The sequence below is a fragment of the Macrosteles quadrilineatus genome, unplaced genomic scaffold (genome assembly GCF_028750875.1).
Source record: "Macrosteles quadrilineatus isolate MER2022 unplaced genomic scaffold, UCM_ALF_1.0 Scaffold_1__1_contigs__length_201487025, whole genome shotgun sequence".
NCBI lineage: Eukaryota > Metazoa > Arthropoda > Insecta > Hemiptera > Cicadellidae > Macrosteles > Macrosteles quadrilineatus.
The window spans coordinates 57,707,299-57,732,919 of NW_026542594.1; the positions used below are offsets into that span (position 1 = coordinate 57,707,299).

Sequence of the window (25,621 nt, forward strand, 5' to 3'; positions counted from 1 at the left end):
AGTTGCTGAAGGTCTAAATTTCGGAAGGTCTAATCAGACCTTCGACACACATTTTGCAGTTTGTACTTGATGCTGAGGATCCCATGAATCCTGTACAAAATAAAAAAAAATGTTTCATTCAAACTACAATTGTATTATTTTATTGCTTTTCCGAGAACCAGCCTTTATCAGGACTTCCGCTCCCACGCTAGTTGGCAACGTCAACTGTGCTATATGAAAACAATAAATCTTGAGTAAATATACTGTAATGTTGAATTTTGAGGTTGTGGTGTTCCTTCGTAAACACATTCAATTATAATCTAGGAATATGTAAATTTATTGTTATACGTTAACTTTATTGATATTCGATTCGCTACAGTACTATTAAACCTATAACATTTTCAATTCATGTGCGTTGTATTTTAGAGTTGGGGAAACAAAAGAACCCTGTGTGCAACTTATTTATATGATACTAGCTGTGTGCCCGTTCTACGCACGGGGATCTTAAAGTAGTCAGTTGAAACCTTCTTATATTAAGAAAAGCAGTTGGTTTGCATATTTTCAGATATGCTGGCAAAACTATTATATATAAACCTTCGCAAATACAGTATCTGACAGTTTCAAGCCAAAACAAATCTATGAGGCATAGCCCTAAGGCCTATAGTTGAAAGTTACTTCCCACAATGGTTAAAGGCTTTTAAAGTACTACCTCAACCTTACCATTTAACACTTTATTCGGGTTGACATTTTCATTATCAAGGTGCTCTTGTCCTTTTCGTGACACTGAGAAATAAGGACATAAATGCGTTACCAACAGACATACACACAAAAATACAGAACTTAATTAGGGAATTTGCTACGTTTTAAGCATAACAAAGTACATATAAAATTAGAATTTGAAATCTTTGTCAATGTCATCAAATTTTATCATAACAATTTATATTTGCTTGGACCGAAGATGACCCGAAATGCTGTCGAAATGACGGCTTACTTTATAAAATGAAGTACTATAGACAATTTAGATTGGTAATGGTAATTTAACCTATAATAAAAATTACCAAAATAGGCCACGAACTATTGATACATAAACAACGTAAATCGTAAACAATTCATGATGGTTTGCTAAACAAATGTTTTACTTAAATGAGTTATCATTTTCTTAGCATAAACTAACATTTTGGAATCCAGACAGAAAAAGCAAAACTTATATAGTTAAGGCATCAATTAAATTGAATAAGGCTGTAATACCACTGTATAAATAAGGTGCAACACCAACGATAACTAATTTGTAAATTACAGTGATGTGTTGGTACGTAAAAATGATTCTTGCTGCTACCAACGGTTCTAAGGAAAAAAACCAGTACCAAAAACCAACGTTTACAGTTAAGAATTACGTCCGACAAATTAAATGCGTTAATCAAGTCCCAAGGTTATTGATTTCTTGGTTTTGGATTTTCTCGTGAAAAGTTATCGGCAATCAAAATTATTTCGCAGAATTGCTTTATTCGTAAACAACTTTTAATGTAAACTTATTCAGTTTGAAAAAAAAAACAACCTTATAAAAACAACTGTTTGTTATTTAATAGATTACGCAGGCCTATTCTCTAAACAATGATTGGTATATCTTTTAACATTAGAATGAAATGTGACAAAAATCACGCAATGCTGGGTTTTTGGACGTTTGTAATTTTATTTCTTAAGTAGGGAGGCCGTGTATTCTAGGGAAAAGTACCGGTAACAAGGATTGTCGTCGAAAAGGTTGTTATGAATAATTGGGTAGGCGTAAGTACCCAAGAGATGGGCTGTGGGCCTATTGGCTGTATGGTCCAGCGATTGCATCATACGGTGAGTAGGAACAGAAAGTGACACATTGGAAAAGCGAGTTTAGCATCATCCATAAACCGTAAACCTCTGTTACAATCACCCACTGCAGTTGTGATTTTTTACTTTACACTTTACACAACCACCATCGAAGCGCCGTCAATGAGTTAGTAAGGTATTGGCGACGTTCATTAATAAATTCAAGTTTCCCAGCCCTATACAACACTGATTCAAGGTTATCAAAACTCAAGAACAATTTTATACACAAAGAATCTCTGGTTCCTAACCTGGATGATGTTATTAAATTTCATTTACGGTTTCACTATATTATTCCACTTGCGATTAATTAAATCCGTTATGTAAGACAACGATTTTAATCTCACTTGGATAAATGGGCTTTGCCTTCAAAACGTGATCGGAAATGGTTGTGGTATTTGTAAACATATCAGTGACAGCGAGAAAAAATAATCTTGATCCGAACAGCTGTTCGTTATTTCATAGATCATTCTGTGATAAAAATTGGACGAAAACTTGACAAAAATCGCACAAAACTGCATTTTTTAAAGTCCGTAATATTATTTACTAAGTAGTGAGGCCATATTTTAATGGCTAAAGACACTATCGCCAATCCAGTGAATACATTAAAATGACTTGGATCTTGATAGGTACTCTCGTTTTCCTGGAGAAGATTGCGTAAAATGTCATCTTGAGTGTTACAGAAAGACAGGAAGACAGACAGACAGAAATTTAGATGAGACTTGTTTCGGCTTCTTTAATGTATAAAACGTAAAAATAACCTACAAATGAATGATTCTGAGCAATGTACAGACAAAACACCAATTTTATTTATATAGATTCTCATTGGTTGCAATTTAATAAGTGGTGTAGCAAAACACAAACACAAAATTTATTGAAATGAAATTAAGTCAATGTTAAGTGAATACTATTAACAAACATATTTGCTACATAAAGACATTTAATTGAAGCCTAAAAAACAGTTCGAAAAAGGCATTCTATTCTTTATACTAGTAAAAATTAAAATGAGGGTATAAAAAATAGTTTTCAAAGATCATGTTGATCAATGTACATTCATCTAGTCTTGAAAAAATAAGTATTTAAAAGCTTACTCCAAACATAATGAAGTTGATCGGTTGTTAAGAAAATGTCATCATTTTTCAAACCATGTAAACCTTATAGTTTTCCAACTGTTGCCTTGTTTATTTTTTTCTTTTAATGTTTTTTTTACTTTATGATGTTTCAATTAATGGTTCAAATATTCATAGTATATATATTTCTGAACAAGAACATATACCCATGTATATATAACTAATAAACGTTCCATAAGCATTTTACACGAGAGAACACTATTCGGCAAGTAGCCGGTCATCGTAACCGGTCATCATGAAGGAGCTTGGACGTCGTGCAACAGCGCTGAGCTATATTGGACGTCGTGCAACAGTCAAATATTTATTGGACGTCGTGGCACTTGGACGTCGTGCAACTGGCAGCGACTTTGGACGTCGTGCAACACTCCCGCAAATGTAACTTTTTTACAATTCTATAGTGCGCTGTTTCACGACGTCCAAGTGTCACGACGTCCAAAGCTTGTAGAAAGACTATATTTTTGGCAGTTACTGTACTTTTGGACGTCGTGGCACTTGGACGTCGTGCAACAACTCAAAAATTATGTTTTGGACGTCGTGGCACTGAATAAATATTATTGGACGTCGTGGCACTTGGACGTCGTGCAATGCATCCCCCCTATGTGCTACAGTCGCTGGACCATACAGCCAATAGGCCAATAAGACTGTATCTTGGGTACATAGCCTACCCAATTATTCATAACAACCTATTCGACGACGATCCTTGATACCGGTACTTTTCCCTAAAATACATGGCCTAGGTACCTACTTAGGAAATCAAATTAAAAACTAAAAAAAAAACACAACATTGTGTGATTTTGTTCACATTTCCTTCTACAGTAATATTAGCTACATATACCAAACATCGTTTAGAGAATACGTCATATTCTAAATAACAAAAAGCTGTTTTGATGAGATTGTTTGGTTCAAACTGTCACCAAAGTTTTTATATATGTTTTGCTTTTTCTTTATATGTCATAATATTAGGTTTAGATATAATAATTGTGCCAGCACGTCTGAAAATATGCAAACCAACTGCTGTTCTTTATATAATAAGGTTTCTACTTACTACTCCTATAAGATCCCCGTGCGTAGAACGGGCACACAGCTAGTATGTAATAAAATCCAACTTTCATAATCAATTGCAAATCTACACGAATTAGGCTTTTCAACGACCCATTAAGTAACAAAATCGGTCCGGTAGAAGTCTAGATTTAGTTGTACAAAGTTTAACAAAAATATATCTAATTCAGTATTTTCTCACCACTATAAATTTGGATATCGCTTAGATTATTGCCAATAACTTTTGAACGGAGGAGAAATCGACCAAAATGAAGTGATATTCTGAAAGAGAATAAAATTTACTATAAATAACTACTATGCATTTCTTGAAAATTATTAATAAAGGCAGCCAAAAGCTGGCTACAAATAGAAACTTGAAAACAGAAACCTGAAAACCCTGTTTTTATTGTATTTTTGTTATTTTTACTTTTTTACCAAAAATATTTAAAAAAATCACACTTTCATAATTATTTGCAAATCTACATTAGTTGGGCTTTCCAATGACCCATTAATTAACAAAATCGGTCCAGTAAAAGTCTAGATTTAGTTGTACAAAGTTTAAAAAAATAGGGATAACTCAGTATTTTCTCATTACTATAAATTCGGAGGTTGCTTAGCTTTTATGCAAATCAAATAACTTTGAAATGGTGAGGAAATCAACTAAAGTGTAAGGTAATATTCTGAAAGAGAATAAAATTTCCTACAAATTGATACCATATACTTCTTGGAAAAACTCAAAAAAGGCAGCCAAAAGTCTTACCCAAATAAAAAGTGTGAAAAACACCGTTTCAATGTATTTCTTATGGAAAACATGTTTTTTTCCCTATAAATCATGACAAAAACAAACTTTCATCATTATTTGCAAATCTACACAAATTAAGCTTTCCAACGACCCATTAACTAATGAAATCGGTCCAGTAGAACTCTTACATTTAGTTGTACAAAAGATTTTTAAAACTGAATTATATATAGAATAGATAGTTTAAATAGCCTATTGTTATATTTTTGTAATTGCCATGAAAAATATTTATTATTGTTGATACAGTATTTGTTGTTAATTTTATTTTTATTGTTATACATCATATTCTTAGCTGTGGTTAAAATTAACGTAGTTTATTAAATTAAGATTGAAGCCGCTGCTGACTGATAGATTTTTGGACTTTGGAACGAATATCGGAATATGATTTGTTATCTATAGTGTTAGCTGCAGACAAGCCTTGTAAGGCTTTTGCAGCTTCTTGGAAACTTATTTGTAAAACTTATTTTTTTGTACTCGAATAAATAATAAATAAATCTGACTACCGGTTCCAGTAGCAAGTTTTCTAGCTCTCAAGGCAGTTCAATGCAATTCTGCACTCAACCCACTAGTATTAATACTGAGGTCTTGCCAGGTGGCTTATTGCACCTGTTCCTCCTGCGAGGTATGCATTCATCACAAACCTCGTTAATTGTAAAGTTAAAAGGCAATTTGTTTGCAAATTAATTAAGGCACAATCTATTGAATAAGACAGGCCTTCTGGTTCTATCCATTAGAGTGGCAGCGGGATGCTGTTGGATTGATTTAATACCACTAGCAACTAGTGGTGTGACTCAGTGGTTTTAGGAGCCTTTTCCTCATCCTTTCCTATAAGCTATCTTAATATTCCTAATTGACAGAATCATTACCACAGTTTGCCCCCCTCCTACAGCAATATATCTTGCGGGGACCCTTGGCTTAAAGTTTTTTTTTTATTTGGAGTAAATTTTCTGTACAATTTAGTTACAAATAGTTTTTAATACGAAGAAGGTTTTGGAAATTTCTCTACATGGAGATAGCTATAAAAATAGTCTTCAATGATGAATCCTTAACACTAAGGTGGTGTTGTCTTGTAATCCAGCTAATAGGAGGTTACAAATTGTGGATATTTATAGGCATGCACTGTGGATGCGATACTCCCTGGTGTGGATTAACGTCCGCACGAGTGAGTACTACGACTATCCGCAGTACTATCCTGAAAATTAGACCAATTTGTATATACCAAGGCAAAAATGTTGTTCGGATTCCACTATAAACTGTAGGTCCCTTAGTTGCCATTAGCTGTATGGGCTATTAATTAACAGCTGTGTCTAAGGAATATGCCGGCCTTAGTCACTAACAAGACTACAAGATCGCGCCACTCATTCTACACTCATATCCATTCATACTTGGCTTAAAATACCTACTTTGTATGGTTGCCATTTCATTGAAAAGTATTAAAAAAGTACTACTAGTGAACATTCTGCTATACTGTAACTGTTGCACCACCCACTCTGTTGCAGAATGACTGAAGGTAGAGTGGTCATCTCTGAGACCCAGGCTCTCCTAGCCAAGGAGTCTACTGTGTTATCTCACAGCAAGAAGTGGCCTCAGCATCTTGCGGCTCTGCTGGGTAAGCACAAGTAAATGTTCAACTAGTGGATATTGAAGTTTCTAAAAAGTAGCTTACATATTTTGTAAACAATCCAGAATTTTCCAAAATTTATCCTAAATGAATCTCTGACTGTTCCAAAGCACACCTCTTGGGAAGAATATTTGTGTGGTGATAAACGTAGGAAAATACAGTTTGTACTGTAATTATTTACCTATTTTGCCTGAAGGTCTTGTAGTTAATACTTGATTAACACTCGATGCGCATTTCGCCGCTCAGTGCGGCATCTTCATGGAGTATCTTCTTAAACACTACTGTTACTATGTACATATTTACAAAGTATTTACCAATCACTAACCGGTCACATTCGCGGTCGCGGTTGCCCGGCGGCGACACAAGCGGCGGGGTACATTTCGTTCCGCACTGTTGACGGCGGAACGAAATGTACCCCGCCGCTTGTGTCGCCGCCGGGCAACCGCGACCGCGAATGTGACCGGTTAGTGATTGGTAAATACTTTGTAAATATGTACATAGTAACAGTAGTGTTTAAGAAGATACTCCATGAAGATGCCGCACTGAGCGGCGAAATGCGCATCGAGTGTTAATCAAGTATTAACTACAAGACCTTCAGGCAAAATAGGTAAATAATTACTGTATAATACAGGTCTTGTCACTGGGTTCAAAAAACACAGTTTGTACTACCTGGAGAAAAACTCCAAGCTTATTTATTTGTTTGGATGCATACAAAAACATGATTTTAAATAGAAGCAAAGGGGAAGTAATACAATTTATAAAGACAATATTAGGACTGACAAAAACAGGAAGAAAACGACAAGATATGCTGTGGGAAAAAGATGGCTCTAAATGACTTTCAGCTCTTAGATTGAATTAGCCTAATTTTTTAACCATAGTCATGCTAGGCCCTGAATATCAGGGTTGTTAATTACAATTTATGGAAAATATACCGATTCCTCCATAAGTTCATGTAAAATATGTGTTCAAGTTTCAATGCTACAAGATCGAGCTGTTGTTATTATTGACTACTTCTGTCTCCGTCCAATAAACCTGCTATATATGAAGTAAATAAAATTGATCTCTGGGACTTAGTGAACAGAGCAGACGGACCAAAACCAAATGCAGAAGTATATTCACACATCTCGGTGTTTTATTTTATGCTGTAGCAAACACAATGACTCATAAATAAACATTTATATACAAAACGCTAATTACAACAGATTGACATACATTATATGTATGTGATTCACAGCCAGTCTGATCTCAATGGCCACGGGAGCGGTGGCAGGCTGGTCATCCCCCGCCATCCCCTACCTGCAGGGTCACATGGGTACAGAGGTGACCAACCCTATCACTGATGAGCAAGCTTCATGGGTAGGCAGCATCGTCACTTTGGGCTGCTTAGTCGGTGCTATCCCCGCAGGGACACTGTCACATAAGCTGGGCAGACGTGGCTTCTTGCTACTACTGGCCTGGCCCCTCATACTTGGGTGGCTACTCATCATCTACGGCGAGAACAATGTACGTGAGACTAAACAAACTACATAACAAACATTGATACTCTTATGTAGCCTAAGTTGATTGAAATAATTAAGTTAGCTTGTCGGGGCATTTAGGGTAATTCAAAGGTTACTATTCAAAGGTTATTAATTTGAAACTGTTTTTCTTTGTCACAGCTAATTTGAGAGAACGGCTGGGCAAAGAAACTCGGTAGAGGTGTCTAAAGAAAGGGCTTGGTCTGTAGATTAGCTTCATTTTATGTTGTTTATTGTTGTCCCGGATCGGTGTGACATACATTTTCCTGTAATAGGACACAGCACATAAGGATCGACTGGCGGACACAGGTAATTTAACCTTTTATTGTATGTAGATTAGCCATCAAAAGAGAAACGTGGTAAATTCCCTTAGGGCTCTGCCCCAATGGCCTTTAAATGCCTATCCCATGTTATTCTTATGGAGGAAAAACGGGTTTTTGTCACAGTTAATTTCAGAGAACGGATGGGCGTAGAAACTTGGTAGGGGTCTCTAAAGAAAAGTCTTGGTCTGTAGATGAGCCATCAAACGAGAAACAAGCTAAATCCCCTTGGGGCTCTGCCCCAGAGGCCTTTAAAGTTCCCTCTTCAGATTTGTGTAGGTACATTACGGCCATATAGATAATTTTACACTACTTTTACACAGCTGTTATGAGCATTTACTGAATCTGTCAAAATGAAATGTTTACATCTATAAGTATAAAAGAGGATGTTTGTATATATATATATATATATTTGTTTGTTTGGCAGTGATAAACTCAGACACCGCTGAACCGATTGCCACGAAACTTGGTACATACGTGTAGAATTTCATGGAATAGGTTTATACACCATCAATTTCGTGATCCGTCCAATCGGCTCCGCCCCAGTGGCTCTGGAGTTTTCCATGTTAACCTTATGAGAAATGGAATTAATGAATCTTAACAGCTGTTTCAATTAAACAAGTTGGTTCTGTTCTATGATGTTCAATAGCATTAAAGTTACAAGGATTACCAACAGGGTGCAGCACTATTATTTCTTTTACATTTATGACAACAGCTAATTTGCAACCAAAAGGTGGGTGAGCGTAGCGAACGAACTTCAACCTGGAGGCGAGTTAGCGTAGCGAACTAGCTAACCTGAAGGCAAGTGAGCGTAGCGAACGAGCTAACCTGAAGGCAAGTGAGCGCAGCGAACGAGCTCCAACCTAAAGGTGAGTGAGCGTAGCGAACGAGCTCCAACCTAAAGGTGAGTGAACGGAGCGAACGAACTTCAACCAGGACGTGATTGAGCCATGCGAACGAGATCATCTTAAAAATACTGACATTAATAACCATGAATGAAAATAACCATTAATAATTAAGCTAGCATAACCTAGCATTAATATAAGAGCAATAATAACGAATCGGTTATCCTTTGTACTATATGTGTTTCATTAGTTGTCGTACGTATTTTAATTTAGGTATAAGCACTTCATATACAATAAGACAATTAAACGTTACGGTACTTAAATTATAAAATAGTCAAAGGCAAGACAACGTCTGCCGGGTTCAGCTAGTTATCTATATATTAATTTGAAACTGTTTTTCTTTGTGACAGCTATTTTGAGAGAACGGCTGGGCGTAGAAACTCGGTAGAGGTGTCTAAAGAAAGGTCCTGGTCTGTAGATGAGCCATCAAAAGAGAAACATGGAGAATTCCCTCGGGGCTCTGCCCCAATGGCCTTTAAATTCCCATCCCATGTTATTCTTATGGAGAAAAACGTGGTTTTTGTCACAGCTAATTTGAGAGAACGGCTGGGCGTAGAAAGTTGGTAGGGGTGTCTAAAGAAAGGTATTGGTCTGTAGGTGAGCCCTCAAAAGAGAAACGATGTAAATTTCCTTGGGGCTCTGCCCCAGAGGCCTTTAAAGTTCACTCTGCAATTTTGTTTACATTTCGACCATATGGATAATTTTACACTACTTTTAATAAACCAGCTGTTAATATTAAAATTGTATTCAAAGGTCTACTGAAACTGTCAAAATTAAATGTTTACATTATTATTTATGATTTTAAATGGATTCTCCACTGCATGGCAAGTTTTTCATAGTTTCAACAAAATGATGAATATATGATACATTTGAAATGTTTTGTTCAAAAATCTATGCTTTATTGCTCTTAGAAAATTTTAAATTATGAAATAAGTGTGACTTATCAATTTCAAAGGAACATATAACTATTCCTTATCGGGTTAGCTTATACATATTGTAAGGTTGGCACTTGCCTTTTTTTCCTACTTTCAATCACCATTTATTTTTAAATTCAAGAAAGAACACCTGAGATTCATTTATTGGTATAACAGTTTTTGATAATCGGGTTGAAAATTGTGTCATAGATGAGTACGTTAAAGGATGAGAGCTGTGTTCAAGTTTTGGAATAGACTAACTACGGAGTCTATGGTTTTGGTAAAGTAGGTGAACTAATGTCAATTCAGGTATTAAAAAAAAATGTGTACACAGTTTTTACTTTGATGTACACATGTAGCTAGGTTGAACAACGCATCTAAACCTCACTACATACAAAACATTCGGAAACACAACAGCGTCATCACATCTCATCGCATTTGCATAATTTGTTACCAATGCTGGAGTAGGTTATGGATTTGGTTCCACAAATGTTCAAGATTTGTGATAAAATTTCCTACAATTATGGTTTATTCCAATCCACGAAATACATGCACAGCTTTATGTGATCTATATGGCCAAGGCAAAACTACCCCATAAGTTAATGAATTATCAAGTAAGAACAGGATGATTAAATACATGGGTCGATGTGGCAAGAGAAGGATTTAAAATTGCTGAGATCGAAGTAAGAATGTTAGGTACTGCTTTCTGGAGAATCAGATATTTTTATCAAAAAAAGATGAAGATTTATTTATAAATCCGGATACAATCTGAATGATTTTCCTAAAGCTGATGGAATTAGTGGTTAGTAATAAATATTGACTCTTTCCGTAACATGATAGACTAATTATATGAACTCGTTCTCCCATATAGTGAAAGTGGCTTTGGTATGAAACAAACTCATGAACAAACAATTATAAGACTCCTAAAAAATCTTTTGGGCAACCTAAAGCCGATAAAAAGAAAGGTAGGAAATATTGTGTTAAACGAATTCATCAATCACGTTTTTTAGGGAACACAATCGTCATACTTATTATTGCTTATCCTCCCTTCATATAACTAAGATTTTAATGACTTCACTCTATCCAATGCAGTTAGCTGAATTTACATAAAACCTCAAGATTAACCGTCGATTTCGACGGGGTTCCACTAGACTAAATATTAATTTGAAACTGTTTTTCTTTGTTAAATTTGATAATTTGAGCTAATTTGAGAGAACGGCTGGGCGTAGAAACTCGGTAGGGGTCTCTAAAGAAAGGTCTTGGTCTGTAGATGAGCCATCAAAAGAGAAACATGGTGAATTCCCTTGGGGCTCTGCCCCAGTGGCCTTTAAATCCCCATCCCATGTTATTCTTATGGAGGGATAACTGGATTTTGTCACAGCTAATTTCAGAGAACGGCTGGGCGTAGAAACTTGGTAGGGGTCTCTAAAGAAAGGTCTTAGTCTGTAGATGAGCCATCAAAAGAGAAACAAGGTAAATTCCCTTGGGGCTCTGCCCCAGAGGCCTTTGAAGTTCCCTCTTCAGATTTGTTTACATCAAGACCATATGCATACATTTACACTTCTTTTTAATGAAACAGCTGTTAATATTTAAATTGTGATTTACTTGTTATTTATTTGTCAAAATGAAGTATTTGCAATGGTTTTTGCTGATTTTAAAATTGATTTTCTTTTGAATCGTGCTATGTTTTGCAATATAATGTTCTTTTACCAAATCAGTGGAAAATCCTAATATCACAGTAACCCTTAAAATTATTTCTTATGGCGTTACCTGTAACTTATATCTATTGTATGGGTTGGTTTCTGCCTTTTTTACCACTTCTTGGAGATTGCACGTAGACGATATTCTTTGGCGTATTGCATCTGTAGTAGACGATACTTGTTTGGTGTCATTTTTAAAATTACAATGGAAAAAAGAGAGAAATTATGGACAATTTGATATACTAAAAATAAAACTGAATTAACACTCTGCTACATTTCTTGAACAATAATTGAAAGTGCTGATTTGCAAACAATGGAAACAGGAAAGTCATAGAACACAACCAAGTACAGTAGAAGAAATAGAAATAATGTTTTTTTTTCATTTATAATCGTTATTATAGTCAACCTAATGCAGCTATGAGTGGGGAAAATTTGTAGAAAACGCTAAAAAACAAGGTCAGCTTTCAGAAAAAGATAAGATATTTACAAAAAATTTTGATTATATATAACTGTTGTGTACATCTTGAGTATTTCCATAATCTTTGAGTCGACTCTTATAAAGTCATCGGAAATTATGACTGTTATTCATTTTAAAATAACGCCTGTAATGCTTCGCAATTGCTCGAATTCGAGCAACAAGTACACTAGTTATTTATGATTTTAAAATTGATTTTCCACTGCATGGCAAGTTTTTTATAGTTTGAATAAAATAATGAATTTATGATAGGTACGATTTATTTTTTTTTTATTTATGTTTTAATGCACTTGTAAAATGTTGTATTATGAAATCACTGGGACATATCAATTTCAAAGGAACAGATAATTATTCCTTATCGGGTTAGCTTATATTTATTGTAGGGGTTGGTGCTTGCCTTTTTCCTAAAAACTCAAGAGTAACCGTCGATTTCGACGGGATTCACCTAGTACCCTATTAACACAATATCTACTTTACGAATCAAAAATCAACAATAATCTAAACTTGTCCTACTGTTTTGTTTGTAAAACTCTTATTAGCTGATACAGTGGAACCTCTATTACAAGACACTCAATAATAAGTGGCCCTCGACAAAAAGAGTCTTTTAAAAGTATCCTTGATTTCATATGACCCTTTAATTTCCTTCAAAACAGGAACAGTCCTATTCCAAGGCTTATGCGATCCGGCAACATCGTCTTTGCATCAGTAGACTTCTTCCATGACAGCCAATCAGTCATCAGACGCTCTGCAGCTGCATCCAGGTGCCCTGCCCCCAAAACCTAGTGTGTCACCATTGCTATGTTATTTTTCACATCTCTGTTTTGGTTTTTGTCAATTTTGCAATAGAGTTACCATTGTTATTGTTGTGTTTTTATTTTTTATTTTGTGTGTTTTTAAGCCAGTGGCATATTTTAGGTTTTGAAAGGGAACGGTCCAAACCCTGGTCTTTTTTTTTATCTAACGTCGACCTTTTTAATAGATAGCATCATTAATTCATAGCCCAATGAAAAATGGCATCTGGGTCTGGAAATGTGATTTCACTTGGATTTGAACCAGCGATTGTATTGAATGTTTACCATTGTTATTGTTTTTCATATTTTATATTGTGCTTCATTGTTACATTGTTGCTTATCTAGTTATACAAAGATACATACTGCACATGCATGTTCTTGCATCATGCACTGCCGATGTAGAGCATTCGGCAAACTTGTTGTAAATAGTTGGGCTGTGAAAGTGTTGTCGTCAATAATTATTGAATCAAGTTTAGATTTCCTGTTACTAATGTTGCTCTTGTAATGTTAGAATCAGTTTGCTTAAGTTTTCTGTTAACATGCATGATGTTATCACATGTTCATCTTGTATACAAATTGTAAATTGTTTTTTTTATAACAATTTTATTAACCGATCAGCATTACATTGCTATACTGGTTAGGTATAGTATAAGAATGAAAAAAATAACATTATTAATTATATTAACATAGGTAGAGGTCAGCTATGGCTAGCCCCTCAGGCACTTATTGTCACTGTTTTAGTGGGTCGGACTGTAAAGGCGCAGTCCACCAATGAAACACAAATGAAAAAAATGGTTATAATAAAACATCTTGAGGCAATCTGGGTTTTAGTCGGAGTCTCTGGATTTCAGAAGGTTGGCCTGTGTTATAAAATCCAATGCTGCTGGTTAATGGAAGTTTTGTAAATAATTTTGACGTAATTTTCTTGATGAGAAATCTTCTATAGGTTTTATTCCCAGTTCTAAATGTATTTGACGGGTTCGAACATACTAGGGACATTTTAGAATTATCCTTAAAACTTTATTTTCAAATGTTTGCAGTTTACGAATCGAGCTTGATGAAGCAGTTCCCCATACTGGGCAGGCGTATAACAATAGTGGACGTAGAAGTGTTTTGTATAGAAGGGTTCCATTCTTAATAGACATAGCCTACATGATTTTTTGTTGATTAAAGGAAACAATTTTGATAATCTGCCATAAGCCAAATTTAATTTTTTATTAATATGAAATTTCCAATTTAACTTTCGGTCGAAGTATACACCTAAATATTTTATTGCTTGGTCAGGAGGGTTCCTTGCAATCTGTTCACCTAGAATTTCTAAATTTGGAGGATCTAATGGTTTTCGGAGGGTAAAAATCTTCGCTTCACTCTTCATCGGATTTATGGCTATTCTCCATTTTGAGAACCATTCCATAAAATCGTTTAAGAAACTTGAATGTTATTGGCTACAACTTCGATGTCATGGTGTGTAGAGTAGAGTAGGGTATCATCAGCAAACACCGCTGTTTGGACATGGTTTGACAATGGCAAATCAGAAGTGTAAATGTTATATAATAGAGGCGAAAGAATTGCGCCCTGTGGAACTCCGGCTTGAATTGGTCTGGCAGTTGATAGGGAGCCATCAATATTAACTGAAAACGTTCTATCTTCAAGGAAGCTTTCAATAATTCTCTGTAGGTAGGAGGGAACTCCGAACTCTCTTAGTTTAAACAACAAACCATCGTGCCAAAAACGGTCAAAGGCCTGACTTACATCAAGAAAAACTATACAGCAGTATGACATTTTCTTTCAAATCCTTTAATGATGTCTTCAGAAACTCTTAAAAGTTGATGTGTCGTGGAATGGTGGGAGCGAAAACCAAACTGATGAGGAGGTATTAGGGAAGCACTATCTACGTAGGAGTCTAGGCGTTGTTTAATGATTTTTTCAAACAATTTAGACAATGTGGGGAGGAGGCTAATCGGGCGATAACTATTTACTTGCGATGCAGGTTTCCGAGGCTTATGGATGACAATTATGAGAGAATGTTTCCACATTCGCAGGAAGTATGATTTTGTGAGACAGGCGTTGAACAGAGAAGCAAGGAAAGCAAGTCCTTTTCGAGGTAGATTATGTAAAATAATGTTAGGTATTCCGTCGTGTCCAGGAGCTTTCTTGATTCTTAGCGACTTGATGAAGTTACAGATTTCAGATGGAGAAGTATATTTAATTGGCCGTTCCACCGTGATAAGTGGGCAGGAATTAACTGTGGCAACATGAGCTGAAAATTTAGGGTCTTGAAATTCATCATTCGGACGAAATGAACACTGATAGTAATTGGCTAAAACATTATAGCTTTATCCGTTTTGCTTTCATATACCTGACCGTTGTTTATTAAACTGGGTATTGGGGTGCGTTCTTTCAATATTTGTGTAAATTGGTGATCATGCTATTGGAATAAACAAATAAACTAAATAAATAAATAGATTACATGTTATTGCAAACCTCGAATTCAACACTACATATCAAGTCATATATGTTTGATCATCCCTATGATTTTCAAATACCATCGATTTTTTAACTAAACATCTTTCGGGTGAGAACCTTAATTACATATTATTGCAAACCTCAATAAGAATTTTAAGTTTGTAGATACCTTAATCTAATCGTCATAAACAGTTCCCACACTCAAAACTGATCGCCTTTAGTACTTCCTTCACCACTTCCTACGTCGCGGACCTTTTTCCCTCCCTTCCCACGGCATTTTAGGATTGCAGATACCTTAATCTAATCGTCACAAACAGTTCCCACAATCCGGACTGCTCACCTTTACTACTTTCTTCATCACTTTCTACGTCACAGACCTGTTTCCCTCCCTTCCCATAGCATTTTATGATTGCAAATACCTTAATCTAATCGTCATAAACAGATCCCACACTCCACAGTGCTAGCCTTTACTACAATGTATCGAATAATCATCAGTATAATCTTTGCTCAATAGTAACAAGTGATGTTTTTCCTTTTGTACTGTATTTTGTAATTCGCTAATATACTGTGGGTATATGGCTTATTATGAACACATGTTACAACTTACAAGTCTTTTGTTTACTTTTTCCTTGTTATTTAATTCAACCAACATGGTTACTTAGCAACCCATAAGACTCATGTTAAAGAAATGTGACTTTCAGTTTCATTTTTATATGTAATTAGATTTTTGATGGCAGTTCTGACTGCAGTTAACTTGTTATTAGGTCAGAAATAAACTATTTACAACATTTGAAGAAAATCGTCAAAGCCGTTTACAAGATCTTTGTGCAAGCAAGCATACATACAAGCAAACATTGCTCATATTAGAGTATAGGATTCTAACTGCAGTAAACTTGTTTTTAGGTCAGAAATAAGCTATTTACAACATTTGAAGAAAATCGTCGAAGCCCTTTACAAGATCTTTGTGCAAGCAAGCATACATACAAGCAAACATTGCTCATATTAGATAGGCATAGATGATAGGATTGTTTTGTTATGTTGTATTCATATTCATTATACCTGCAACAGCATCATAATAATTTAAAATGTGCCACGGTAAAGCTTAGTAGTTCCCCAGATTTCACAAGTATCTAATAGTATATTTCATCACTATGGCCAAAATTTTTTCTTCTCAACCTGAGCTCATGTTTTACGATGAAGGTGAAGCTGAGGACGGAAATGAGCAAGGATTGAAACGACACTTATTGCCCTTGTGATGAATTATATTTTTTGTCATTCCATAATTAATTAATTAACCAACTAAGCTATGAAACAAAAATACTTTTCTAAAGATAACCTCTCAAAACTGCTTCTAGCTTTTTTTCAATTCTGGTAATGTAAATAAGCAGCTGTTTAGTAAGTGATTAAATCATTTTGTCTATACGATTGCGCTATTGTACATACTTTTTGTTTGTTTTTGAGATAGAGGTGGTAAAATGCATTTATCACACGGTGGCGGGCCTGAAGTGTGGGACCCCAACTGGTTTAAGACCCAAAGACTACCCACTAAAAACCTCCTCTACTCATTGGACACTAGCCTGGTAACACTTGTCGCACTTCATCAGAACTAGGCCGAATTCGCCTAAGCCCGAAGGGCTTACTCCGTGTCTAGCCATTAATTTCTTACACAATCTAGACTGTGATCCGATGTAGATCGTCTTTTTAAACTTAAAGGAAATTCCGGATAAAATGTTACCAGCAGTCCCAGTTGTCCTCACCCTCCAGCAAGGTCTCACAAATCGATTCAACTGACAGCACCCTAAGATGTTGAGTGGAATCCCGGCGGAGCATATCCCATCATGGACAGTGGAAAAAGGTATCTCGTCAGGAATGCTTGGGCAGTAAATACAGTCAGGTGGTACGGCTGAAAATAGCCGTGACCTGACAAGAACTGTGTGAGATAGTAGTCGACTTCACCGTTCCGCTGTTCCACCAGCAAGATGGTCAGTACAACATCCTCGAGTCTCCCTTTCCCAGTTCTCTTGCCACACCTGAAGAGTGCGGGAGCACTATTCTGTTCTTGTCCTTCCCGATGTAGACTTGTCTCTGGTGGATTGCCTTTCTCTCCGCTGCCAAGAGTTTGATAGGGATAACTCCAGCAATCACCAAAATGCCCATGTAGCACAGATGGTTGGGCCAACGTTGGTAAATTGTGGAGCCACACAGTTGGCCAACGGTAGAAATGTCACCTCTTTAAACTGTTTTCCAGCCAACCATTGTCCAACAATGGCCCAACCATCCAAAAATACTGATGACCAACTAACCATAACACAACTGATATCCAACCAACCGTTTTATTTCACACAAAATAATAAAGATTTAGTACGAAAAGCATAATTATTAGTTGAGTAAATTGATTAAATAGTTCATAAAAACAAATTTTGAAAAAAAGCTAGAACAAAATTGTTTGGCCCAGACGGGTCTCGAACCCGGGTCCTTCGACTTATCAGCCTCTTACCTTACCACTGAGCTATCTGTGATTGTTGATATAGAGAGTTTTCAAGTGGTGAAAGAGTAGCCGACAGTTGCAATGGTCACAATACTTCAAACATTTTTGATACTACACAGTATAATATGATTCTGTTAATCTGTTAAGGCATCATAAGTAGTTATTTTTTTTTTTTTTTGGAGTTAGAGAGGATACTGGTATTTGAATATAGATTAATTAACTACCGTTAGATTATTAATGCTATTATAATTGACTGTTATATGATTAATTACTCTTTCCCCTTAAATTGTTGCAAATAAGTTAAAGAATATTAATTTAAAAAATATTTGCATTATTATAATTATTAAAATTCATTGTTGTAGCCCCGGAACTGTAATATATAAAATATCTGGTTTTACAATACCTTTATCAGTTCCAAAAACTTTTGGAACTAATAAAGGTATTGTAAAACCAGATATTTTATTATAATGTTGTGAAAGCTAGACCCAGAGAATGAAAGTAGTGTAAACTCAACTATGGACCATCGTTGGTCCAACAAAAGTATCTTTTGTTCGTCCAACGGAGTGAAAAACGGTTGGACAACGGTTGGCTTGATGTATGATACCCAGCAATGCATATTAATGTATTTCATTAACAATGAACCAATGTTGGTCCACAGTTGTAAATATTGGTTGGCCCAACTACGAGATATACAGTTGGACAACGGTTGGTTGGTTGTGGAAGCTCCAACCAACCATCGACCAACTGTCCCACAGTTGGCCAACGTTGGCCCAACCATCTGTGCTACATGGGTGGCCGGTTCGCGGACACCGTGCGGTACGCGGAATCTACCCTTAGTGCCGCCTGATGCTGTACTCTTGCGAGTCTCAACCTGTACGCGTCCTTGTTAAATGTGTCTGCCCACACCTCAGAGCAGAGAAGCACGGACTAGACTGCAGACATTAAGAGCCTTCTACGGCTGGACCAAGGACCCCCGACATTGGTCATAAGCTTCTAAGAGCAGCGACACTCCTAAAAGCCTTGTCCGCGATACAAAAGATCTGGTCCCTCCAGCTCAACTTGTTGTCCACCGTGACACCGAGGTACTTGGCAGTTTGCGTGGTTTAGACAACTACGTTCCCCACTCGTATTAGATCGATGGTTTCAATCTGTTTCTTTGTAAGGATGACAATCTCTGTCTTGCTCAGAGCAGGCGACAGACCATGATCAGCCACCCCGGCATTTAACTTAAAATTAAATTTCAATATTTTTACATTAGTCTTAAGGGTTGGAAAGTTGTTTTGGCAGTTTTAAGAAAATGTTAATAAAGAATTGTAACATAAGCTTGTAACCTACAGTACAAAAGAAAACTACAGTTCGGTCGCTAGTAGTTGAACTAAAACAAACGGGTAGCGGTTATTGGCAGTGCTGGGGTAGGGGTGAGTGAGTAGCAAGACACAAATGTTTTCACAAAAGTGTCCCCGCCAACCCCCTCGCCTAGAAACGAACGGATTTGGTCCCACACACAGAAACTTTGGCCGAACTGTACCAAATACAGTGCAAAAGAAAAGAACATTCCATGGAATACTATTTAGCATTGATTATATTACACTTGGGTTGTATTACTAAGCAAGGGATAGTTACGACTATTCAAAAACGTAGAGTCTTTTACCGCAAAACAAGTTTTTGAACAGCCGTAATCATCCCTACCCTTGCTTAGTAATACACCCCAAGTCTATAATCATTGCTAAATAGTATTAGTTGGAATGTTCTTTTCTTTTGCACTGTATTTGGTACAGTTCGGTCAAAGTTTCTGTGCGTGGGACCAAATCCGGTCGGGTCTAGGCGAGGGGGTTGGCAGTGATACTTTTGGAAAACATTTGGGTCTTGCTACTCACTCACCCCTACCTCCAGCACTGCCAATAACCGGTACCCGTATGTTTTAGTTCAGCTACTAACGACCCGTGTGCGCGCACAGAAGTTTGAAGTTTTGGCCGAACTGTAATTTTCTTTTGTACTGTAGGTTACAAGCTTATGTTAGAATTAATTTATTTACATTTTCTTAAATCTGCCAAAACTACTTTCCAAACCTTAATACTAATGTAAAAATATTGAAATTTCATTTTAAGTTTTCAACAAAAAAGAATTTTCCCAGAACAGAGCCTAGGAGCGGTTTTTGAAATCATTGTGCGCAAACGTTACTCATATTATAGTAGGCCCCCTCTTAACCGACCCTAATGGGACCCGACCTCCGAATTTGGATAAGATTGTTCTAAAACAAAATTCTTTACTTGAATCAAGAATATAAATTTTAACAGCTAGGAGGCTACTCGATCCACCTCAGAATTAGGCTAATGTTCTCAAATTGTCCAACACCTAAATAGAATTGTCTGTAATAATAAGATGGAGATTACCAAGTTTCTTCCAAGTTTCCACATTTCTTCTTGTTTAAACTATTTGAAATAATTAGACTATTGGTTTAGCCTTTCACTTTTTACTAGAAAATATTATAATATAAAAATCATACAAACTAGTTTTTACACTTTCATCAGGCTAGTTCATGGTAGAAGAAGGAGGAAATCCAGTTGTTACCTAACACATGTTTTTCAGCAACAATGTATTCAGGTCTTCTATATCTTGATGTTCACTGTTACTTTTTAGTCACTTAGGCCAATTTATAGTATATGAAATTTAATTTGGGTAAATTACTTTTTGAGATTATGTTTGGATATATATAATTATTTTTACTTTAGCTTGTGTTTGAAATAGATTTTAAACATAGTATATTTTAAATAGGCTTTTAGGCTTAATTGACTGGTAATAGGCTATTTATATATTATTTAACTATACAAAATTTTATGAACTGTTGCAATATCCCCGCAGAAACTGAATATTACAGGTAATATGAGGTTTCGATACACAGTGAAATAAATTTTGGTTTGAAATGTGAACATTTAATAAAATAAGACTTAACTATTAATGAAGAACGATGGGTGGAACATGGTTATTGAAATACAAATACTTAATCAACACAATTATTGAATCATGAACAATATAACAACAAAATTATGACAATTAATAACATTAAAGATATGAGAAAGGAAGTACTATTGTTTATGTATTGGGAACAATGGGGAATATGAATTTCTCATCACTATTATTATAGTTCATATGAGTTATTATTCCTTAACGTCTTTTCTCACTTTACACTTTTCTTAATTAAGTTAATATTTCATTACACTGCAGAGCGTCTATTTTATGTTTTTAATTTACATATTTCTTCTGGTATTTAATTCACTTTGTGGAGTGTCTATTTTATTTACATTTAACTATTTACATGGGTTTGAGGTCTCTCTACACACACTTTTCATATAATTTTCTTCAATTTAAAATTTTCTTCAAATACACTATTATTCTTCATAGACATACTTCTGATTATTAAACTTGTATCTTCGGCTGAGGAGGAATATATCTTTTTAGTGCTGAAATATGGTATGGCCCAAATGTCTTCTTATCATCTAGAGTGCTTACATTATAAGTTGAATGTCCTAAAATTGTACTGATCTTGAATGCGCCTTTGTAGACTTCGAATAGTTTTGCGGTCTCGCCGTAAGCTGCATTTGACAAAGGGTGATTTTTTACTAATACTAAGTCTCCTACATTGAAAGATTTTGGGTGCAATTTCAAATTGAGTTTCTGAGCTCTCTTCTCTCTTTTACTTGTGATTCTTTCAGCGGCCAAAAATAATTTTCTTTCTAATGGTGTGTCAGTGATAAATGGATTTGTGATATATTTTTCCCAGAATCTTGTATCCTTTATTCCTAATTGCAATTCATTTGGCGTAAAACCGGTAGTCTCATGTTGTACTTCGTTTAGACATGTGTTGATGTCTGGTATACATCGGGCCCAATTTTGATGTTTGTTAGAGCAATTGGTCCTTAAGCACCGTTTGACCTCCTTGATGGGGCGTTCTGCCATATTGAAGCAGGGATGATATAATGGGCTGTAGATAGGGATGATGTTGTTGGCTTCTAATTTGTTGAACCATAATTCACTCTTGAATTGTGTTGCATTGTCATTGGATTTTGTTTGGTAAACCATGTTCAATGAAGTATTGGTTAAATAATTTATTTATAATAGTTTTGGTGTCAGCTCGACGAATTGGATATAGTTTTACAAATTTGGTTTAGATTTCCAAGACAATCAAGATGTATTTCACGTTGCCCACGCTGGTCGGGAGAGGTCCTATTATGTCTACTGCTATATGATCGTTTTGAAAACATTTTATTCCTTGGGCTGTCCCTTGAAGAGGGTGTGTACTAATTTTACATCGTTGACATGAGTCGCAAGTCGCTAATGTGGTTCGAATTCTTCTGTTCATATTCTTAAAAGATGAATGTCTCGGCTAACATTAAATAACATTTTTGTGCTCCACAATGTAAGTAGTACTCGTGGCATTCCCAAATAAGTCTGTTAATAATACTTTCTGGTACGATGATACGCCAATTATCTTTAAGTTTTTGATAAAGAATTCCATTATAAATTTTGTATGTTCCACGAATTTTTTCTGAGTTTGGTGACTCTGGTTCATTGTTTAAAAGTTGACTACAAATAGTTCTAAGGCGGGGTTCTTCCAATTGTAATTGTAAAAGATTTTGAAGCTCATTATATAACTGGGGATCTCGAATTCTTTGAATGTAATTTACTGTTAATTCATTTGGGATGTCATTGGGGACAACGTTTTGATCGTTCGGTATTCGACTAAGAGCGTCAGCTGTAGGGTTTTCACTTCCTTTACAATGGACAATTTCAAAGTTATACTCCTGGATAGCAAGTATCCAACGTGCCAATCTATTATTTAACAATCGACATGATTTTAGGAATGTAATTGCATGATTATCAGTAATAACTTTCAATTTTGCACCTAAAATAATGTATCGGACCTTTTGTAAACAATAAACAACAGCAAGTAATTCCTTTTCTGTAGTAGTATACCTTTGTTCAGCTGGTTGCAATGCTCTTGACATGAACATAATAGCCACCTTTTCTTCATTTTCCTTTACTTGATAAAGATGTCCACCTATGGCGACGTCTGATGCGTCAGTTTGTAGGAAAAAGGGTTTTGATGCGTTGGGATGGGAGAGTACATTTGTTTTAAGGAAGAGATTTTTTATATCTTGAAAAACTTTCTCTTCATTCTGGGTCCAAACAAATTTGTTTTTCTTAGATGTTAACTTAAGTAGGGGTTGAACAGTGTGTGAAAACTTGTTGATAAATTTATTATAATAATTAATGCAACCAAGGAATGACTTTAACTGTGTTCTATTTCTTGGGGAGGGAAAATTTAAGATTGGTTTAATGCGATCTTCATCCATTTCAAGTCCGTTTCCAGTTAACGTATAGCCCAGGAAAGGAACAGAATTTTGGCAGAATTTTGATTTGGAGAACTTGATAGTCATATTAGCCTCTGTTAACTTTTGAAAAATATATTCTAAATGTTGTAAATGCGTTTCGAAATCTGGAGAAACTATGCATATGTCATCTACATAAATCATTGTGAAATCTTCAATAGAGTTATCGAACACCTTGTCTAACGCACGGACCAGTGCAGCTTGGGATGTAGAAATTCCAAATGGTGTAACCCGATATTGGTATGTTCTGCCCCTGAATTGGAAGGCAGTATACTGACGTGACTCTTCTGATAATAATACTTGCCAATAAGATGCAGTGAGGTCTATACTACTGATACATTTTGCATTTTGACACTTCGCTAGGATCTCATTTATACTGCGATTACACTCATAATCGGGTACAATAATTTGATTTGCTCTGCGGGCATCTAGACACAACCGGATTTCTCCCGTTTTCTTAATTACCGGTATGATCGGATTAATAAAGGTGCTGGTACTTCGCTCAATAATTCCAAGTTCTAACATGTTTTCAATTTCCTTTTGGACCGCATCTTGATGTATCAATGGGACTGGATATAGTTGACTTTTAAAATTCTGTGGATTTTTGACTTTTAAGACATGTTGGTACTTATTGCAAACGCCAGGGTCATCAGAAAATGTGTTGCTGTATTTATTCAAAAGACTGCCTAACTTTATTTGTTGCTCTTTGTTTAGTAACTTATTGCTTGCTAAAGATTCAGAGACTATTTTAGGGGAGGGACTTCCTGTATTTTTAATTATATTTAAGTTAGGATCATAATAGTTTGTTTGTATATCATTATTAACACTATCATAATTATCTTCATAATATTTATCATCATTATTTTCGTTCTCAATGCTTCGCCTTGGGCTTTGCTCAAATACAAAATTGCAATTTATACCTTCAACAGATACCTCTCCGAACTTCAAAGTAATATTATTATTATTAATCTTCAATTTAATAACTTTTTCTTTAAAATTCATTTCAAACTGCCATATATTTAATACATCATTCCCAATTATTAAATTCCTAACTAAGTTTGGTATGAGTAAAACTTGTAGTTGAGTTTCTTCATTTTCTATCATTACAGGTAACATTATGATTTTAGTTATGCGCTTAGATCGATCTCCTGTAGCGGTTTTAATATGTGTATTTGTAATTGGCAATTCTTCAAAATGACCTATGTGGTGCTTATTTTCTAGGAACCATTTTTCCGATATACATGTTACATTAGAGCCGGTGTCAATTAGGGCATTTATCTTCGATTTATTAATTTTAACACTAATTTCTGGAAAATCAATTTGTTTAATCTCGTGGGAATCATTAATTGATTCATCTTCTTCACTTAATAAAAATTCTCTGTCACAACAGATAACATCAGTTTCATAACAATTATTTAATTCATTATATACATTTGGCCTTATTTTTCCGAGGGGATTTTCTTGCACTGAAGAGACAATTGAGGGAATATTATTTTCAGGGGAAGTGGTGGTAATTTAGATTCAATTGATTTAATTTCCTCTGATTGTTTTTGTTGATTTTCCTTCACATAGTTTAATTCCAATTGTAGTTTATTTTGTGATTCAGTGATAGATTCAATTTTAGTATCAAGGATTTTATAGTGGGTCTTTATTTCATCTTTAATGCTGGTTTCCAACGATATCATTTTATTATCCAAAGATTGGAATAGCGTTTGAATTTGGGTCATAAAGTCGGGTCTCGGGTCGAGTAGTTGAGTGACGGTGCTTGCTGTAGCATGTTGAGAAGCTCGCTGTGATTGATCGTCATGAAACTGTGTTGTGATTGGCTGCTGTGTTTCTGTTGCCGTCGTAAGGAACGTAGGCCTATCAGCTGTCATATTCATTCCCATCATTCCTGGTTCATCATTCACCGGGACGTTGGTTTGGTGTTGGTCGGTAAAATTTGTTTGCTTTGCGGCTACGGCTACAATTTCCGATCGCGATGACTCGGAATCGTGGAATGATTGCTCGTCAAAGGATTTGTTTTCTGAGTGTGTTTGTTGTGATAATGTTTCAGGGCTTTTCGCTGTTAGGGTGCATGATTCATCTTCACTAATATCGCTGGTGTTAGTGTTTGTGTGAATTTCAATGTTGTTGTCATCTTGATTATTATCGTCACAATCCCCGCTATCTTCGACTAGTTTCCTAGAGGGTTTAGGGTTTGGGCGTAAATTGTATTGACTCGTCATCTT

The 25,621-nt window shown here is 35.6% G+C and overlaps 1 protein-coding gene across 5 annotated transcripts in view; it reads left to right on the forward strand.

Annotated features, from left to right (window-relative positions):
• The window catches only part of LOC128983202 (facilitated trehalose transporter Tret1-2 homolog), an 86,782-nt gene that overhangs the window by 20,115 nt on the left and 41,046 nt on the right, over positions 1 to 25,621 (forward strand). For all 5 annotated transcript variants that reach the window (XM_054402402.1, XM_054402403.1, XM_054402405.1 and 2 more), the window contains 2 exons: positions 6,303 to 6,412; positions 7,659 to 7,927. In XM_054402402.1, coding sequence (XP_054258377.1) covers positions 6,304 to 6,412; positions 7,659 to 7,927 — 378 coding nt within the window. In that variant the 5' untranslated portion in view covers position 6,303. The remainder of the gene's footprint in view (positions 1 to 6,302; positions 6,413 to 7,658; positions 7,928 to 25,621) is intronic.